A 6,000-nucleotide genomic window follows, 5' to 3' on the forward strand; every position below is an offset into this window, starting at 1 on the left:
AACTTAATGGTTCATTTTCTTCCCTGTAATCAGAAAATTGTGTATGTGCTTCCTTTCATCTTCACTGATTCCCGATAGCTACTGAGTGCAAAATTTTAAAATTATTTTTGTGACAGGCTCATAAAAACAAAATCATTTTTCAAACACAATTATTAAAAGTGTGAAAAACAGGTTTTAGCATTGGTACTCCACTTTCTGTGTTAACTATTTATAGTTTAAATGTCTTCAATTTAAATGGACAGAAAGCACAGACTCTTAGGTGACAAAAATTGGCATCCCTGCACTGAACCAAAATGCAATAAAGCTGGTTTAGTCCATCTGCAAGTATGAATCTGTTTTTATGTGTATGCATTTATTATTTTTAATCTTAGACTTTTGTCCTATTTGCAGGTACCACAGCTTTGTATTTGTTCCTGATCATGCATCCTTCCATCATTAGTAACTCCCCCAGCCCAAAAACCTTTGAGGAGGTACAGTTCTTTAATAGAAATAACTACCACAGGGGGATTGATTGGTAAGATGGGTTATTAGTATAAATATAAATTTCTATATTGTGAACAATACAAAAATGACATTACTGTTGGTAATGGTAACTGTATATGGAATGAGATAAAAAATAACCTTCAGTGTCCTTCTAAAATGATAAATAAATGCAAGTGAATAACAATCTTACTACAGAATATCGTAAATGCTCTAACTTTTGTGAGGCTTTCTTGTAAATATCCATATATTAATAAATGTGAAACAGTAAGAAAATATGTATTCTCATTGCACGTCTTTGAAGTTGGCACAGCAATGGTTATTAGTTGGATATATGGAGGCAAAAATTATGTTCCTCTTTGGAAATCTTATTTCTTAGGAGAAAAAAAATGGTAATATCAGGGAAAGGCATTTTTTCCTTTAAGTAGGATTTGGAAATAGCAATCTGGTAAAAGGGGGACAAGGAAAGCCCCTCAGAATGTTTTTCAAATATCAGGTAATTAGGAGAACATTAGCATCTCTCTAGGTTTAGTAAGTAGTGATAAAGAAGAGTAGGTGTCACTGCTGCCATGTTCACTGTGGCATCACTATGAGAATCACCAGACATAGCTACACCCAGCAGGTCATCCTTGATTTCTCTTGCTTTCAAAAAGTGCTGCAGGATAAAGCACTGCAGGATGAAATATGGAAACATGCTGTGGTGGCTGGAGAGCACCAATAAAAGTTTACTGATATTTTGTTCCCTTTCTCTTTATTCCCCCAGTTTAAGGGAAACATAGATTTCTTAGTGAAGTTTCTCTAAAGTCTTCTCAGCTTTGCCCTTGTCAAGTTAAATAATTGTCTCATGAATGAGGTACTGAGGAAGAGTTCTGCAGTCTGTGTTCAGCAGAAATGCTGAACTTTGTAATCTTGATATCCCACTTGGTCCAATCCCCTTACCATTCTTCTCTGACACCTTATCAACTTCCACTGTTTTCAAATTTGCCATGTTTAGATATAAAGAATCAATTAACTTTTTCTCAGTATAAAAGTTTGGTATAGTGCCACGTTCAATGTTAGTTGTGTCCTTATAAGGCGGTAGTCCTCACTGCTTTGTATTTACTCCGTCTGCTACCAGGACTTTAGTACAACAGCATAATGACACCATTGCTGATCTACAGCAGATTTGCCTGTAGTGCCCATTCTCTCTTTCAAACCTGGCCTTTCTCTTTGCTATTCATGTTCTAGTAAAACATTCAGAGGTCACACGGACAGATTAGGTCATTACTTTCTAATAATTTTATTTTTCTAACCAGAAATTGGTATAGCTTCATCATTTTCATCGTCAGCCCTAATATTTTTGGGAAATAGAGTGTATTGTTTGTTCAGTTAAGTAGTATCATACTCTCCCGTATTTCCGTTAGCATTAGGCAGATATAATCAATAAATTGGTAGGAAAATATCAGCCTTTCATTCTGTTCTGTTTGCTTGTCCTCCTACTTCAGCTTTTTTACATATAGTCTGCATGTGAGACTAGCAATAGCTATGCAGCTTTGTAGCAGAATTTTTGAGGATAAACTTTGACCACATTACACAGGGACTTGCCCATCCCTCACCCCTTCACATGACATCATTTAGGTCTGTCCGATACAACGTAATCTACCAGCTGCTACTCCTAAGGCCTTGAAAGAATCCACAGCTGTTATCCTCCTCTAACGCAGAGAAAGACCAGCTTACTTCTTCTGCACAATTCTGATGACAGGTATCCATTCATGTACCAGTGAAGCACAATACAATAAGTTGGCAATGTTTGCTTATGTACACATAAAAGTTGCTTATAAGTATTAACTTTTCAGAATCGGGTGTCACAGAATTCTGTTTCTTTAAGCCTGTGTAGATTAATTCCTATTCTCTAAATACCTTATAATCAGGGCCTGTGTACTAATGATCATCGTGTGTCCTTTCCATCCTACCAAGTCTTCTAGCCTTCGCTGCAGTGGTCACAATTTGAAAGTCAACAAGAGCATATCATTTTTTTAGAAGCAGTTCACTTCCATGAATAGAGCAAAGTTGAAGCACTGGAAGAAATTTCAGTCCTTAAGCATCATCTTCACAAGAGGTTGTTTTAAACAGCATTTGTTTTATCAATATAGAGTTTAACTGAAAAATCAAGATCGTCAACATTTCCCATTTATTCTTTTCCCCAACACTAATGAAAAGTGATCTGAAGGCCATGGATAAAGAAGTCTGTATGTGGCATAGGAGACTGCTGGAAATGAACTGCAACTTCATAATGGAGGAGGAAAGTTCAGAAAGAAAACTAAACACGTTTCCACAAAAATGTGGCTCATGGAACAATAAGTGAAAGATGCTGTCACTGCTTAGAAGCCTTTTACTTGATGAAGCTGTGGAGATTTTTTTCAATGCATCTTCCCCACGTAAACAAACTCTTTTCTCCTTTGAGTAAAAGCGATTCTGATACTGAATATCTTTTTCTTACATTATTGTACTGTAATTGATGTTAGCAAAAGGCCAAATTTGGAAAACTTTTTTTCTGCTTCGGATTTTCTCAGGAGTTTGTTCTGACTGGAAAGTGAGAATTCATTAATTTTAAGATGATATGTAAATATTATAACATTTTCATCTAGTCACAGGAAAAAATAACTGCAATGTCTGGTTACATGTAGTGAGAAGAAAACTAGTACCATGTCCAATACAATAAAAAATGTAATGTAAACCTCTGTTTGCTATTATTTGGCTATACTTAACTGATTTGTCAACCTTTGTGTGACTTCTAAATAATTCTGAAAATGATGCTGCTTTCCTAGGTACATGGATTTCTTCCCCACTCCTTCTAATGTCACCACTGACTTCCTCTTTGAAAAAAGTGCCAACTATTTCCACTCTGAGGAAGCCCCTAAACGAGCTGCTTCCCTCATTCCCAAGGCCAAGATCATCACCATCCTCATCGACCCCTCTGATCGGGCATATTCCTGGTACCAGGTATGCACTTTGAAAGAACACCAGCAGGCACAAATCAAGGTTTCCACCTTGAATCCTTCTCTATATCCTTTCAGTATATATGTATATAAAGGGTGTGAATAATACAAGCTTTTTGTCATCAGTCAGTGCACCATATGTGATCACACATGGGCTGAGGTATCTGTAAATGTAAGACTGAAAAGTCTTTCAAGGGATAGAAACCACCTTTTCAAGAGTCTGCCTGTAAAATAAGCATGTAAAATTCTTAGTTACTCGATTAATTTATGTAATCAGCATATACAAAAATTAAGTTTATAGACATAGTTACTCAGTTCATACTCAAAATACAAGATAGGTCATAGGTCAAGAAATTATTGTTCTTTGGCTCTGAAGTTTTCAACAGAAATATGGCAAAATGAAGATAGTAAAAAAAAAAAAAAAAAAAAGATGCCTTTCCAAAGACAAAGTCTTGGAACTTCTGTGAGATATTTTGTTATTTTTTTGATATGAGGTAACCACAGCCCTGAGTCTGATCCTATAGCTTATCCTGCTTTGGGCAGGAAGCTTGACTAGAGAGCTACTGAGATCCCTTCTGACCTAAATTATCCAATAATCCTTAAAAATAACCATGTTCAAATTTGCCTTTCTGAGTATTTACTTTGTGTAAGCTAGAAAAAAGGAAATATGAAACTATTAGAAGCAGAGCTGCTTAGTATTTGTTTATTATGCCTCACTCACTGGTACAAAACCTGCCACTCAGTCATTGAAAATAAACATATATACATTCTGTTTTGTTGCTGTGATTATCAGTCCACCTTCTGATTTCTTTTGACACAAACAATAGTTATTGATACAAACAATGTTTATCCCAGCATTTTTGATGAGTAATACAGATGAGGACTTCTTAACTTTAGGTAAATTTTGATGTAAATAATCACTCATGGAAAGGTCAGTAGGGCCAGGTCAGTAAGACCAAGCAGTTTTGTCTTATCTTCCCAACTTTTGTGGTCTGAAAATTTCCAGCAATGTAACTTCTTTTGCAGCATCAGCGATCACATGAAGATCCTGCAGCTCTAAAATTCAGCTTCTATCAGGTGATCACAGCTGGACCTCGAGCCCCGTCCGAGCTTAGAGCTCTCCAAAAGAGATGCCTAGCACCTGGATGGTATGCTACCCATATTGAAAGATGGCTAACTTACTTCCCACCTTATCAGGTGAATAAGACTGTAACTTGACATCCTAATTTTTTTTTTATATACACACACACACATACACTATGTTAAAAGATCTCCTTTGTAAAAGTCTTGCTTACTGAATACTGATCCTTGGGGATATCCTAGATGTACTACAGCATGTTTTAAGACATTGAATGTGATTGTTGATAGCCATGTTCTCAGTAGCTTGGTTGACACTGCTAGGGAAGTCATGTCTTAGCACTTTGCAGCTGGGATTCTGCAGAATAAATCAGAGCAATAATCTGGAAGCTCTAAAAACATCCCTGCTGCTCCTTTGAACTCTCTTGTACACTGAACTGTCTTTAACTTAGAGCTGGTTGTTTTTTGCTGATGCTTTCATCACTCTGTGTCTGAGTCTTTGTCAGTAATGTCGAGGAAAAGAGAGCCAGGTGTGCAAGTGCTATGTGGTCTCTTTAATATCAGTACATCAGGGTTCCCAAAGAGAAAAATTAAAGAAAAATAAAGGGAAGCTGCTCAATAATATTTCTGTCTACTCTTGAGCAGTAGCAAGTATCAGAAAGCATCATGGGAATTCAGCTGGAATATTGCCCTCTTTCCATGGGTTGACAAGAAGTTTGGTGTCTGAAAGCTTTGGGGTGTAAAAAATTTCTTTTCCTTCTGAAATGGGGATTACCACATGGAAATGGTTGTTACCTAGTGGTTTTGTAACACCTTAATATTTAAATGCATCTGTGTCTTCAGCCACTTCTTGGTTCTTTCATGAAGTTGTCTCCCACTGTGTCAGCCTCCTTAGGCTGTAATTGTAGCAGGAAATAAACCTGTACCCGTGCACGAATTCACACACTGCCCCACTGCTGCCCATACTGCTTGGTTTTTAACACACTTACAGCACTGTTTGGACCCGCAGCAAAAAGCAACAGGCCAAATAGTTCCAGAGCATAGACAGAAAGCTAAAAAGAACCATTAATGTTGAGGAGTGTGGACACAACCAGTTTGGTTTTCTGGGTGACAGAGTTTAGCAGCATGGATCCAGGTCATGCTGTGCCATTTGGCTTCAAGACCAAGGAACTGTCTGATTCGTTTTAGTTAGCAATATAGATAAAGCCATTGTGTACATCAACACGTTTGGCATCTCGGACATCACCCAGCTGTTAGGTGAATTGATGTTTTGCCTAACATTACTTTTCTGTCACTGTCAAAGCACTGGGTCTCTCTTGCACACTTTGGGTTTTTTTGAAATTCCTTTCACACTGCTGCCCATAGTGCATCCATGTATCAGAGCCTCTGTTGAGACTCATTCATGCACCGAAACGGGTTGGCATGCTGGTGTTTCTAACTGTCTACATTTGGTATCTGTCGCTCT

General features: G+C 37.4%; 1 protein-coding gene across 1 annotated transcript in view; it reads left to right on the top strand.

The window, feature by feature from the left end:
* The window catches only part of LOC103772516 (bifunctional heparan sulfate N-deacetylase/N-sulfotransferase 3), a 52,102-nt gene that overhangs the window by 42,131 nt on the left and 3,971 nt on the right, over positions 1 to 6,000 (top strand). Inside the window, exons 8-10 of the mRNA XM_008939850.1 lie at positions 391 to 514; positions 3,288 to 3,462; positions 4,485 to 4,655. Of these exons, the coding sequence (XP_008938098.1) occupies positions 391 to 514; positions 3,288 to 3,462; positions 4,485 to 4,655 (470 nt within the window). The remainder of the gene's footprint in view (positions 1 to 390; positions 515 to 3,287; positions 3,463 to 4,484; positions 4,656 to 6,000) is intronic.

This window comes from Merops nubicus, unplaced genomic scaffold, assembly GCF_000691845.1.
Source record: "Merops nubicus isolate BGI_N331 unplaced genomic scaffold, ASM69184v1 scaffold46714, whole genome shotgun sequence".
Lineage (NCBI taxonomy): Eukaryota > Metazoa > Chordata > Aves > Coraciiformes > Meropidae > Merops > Merops nubicus.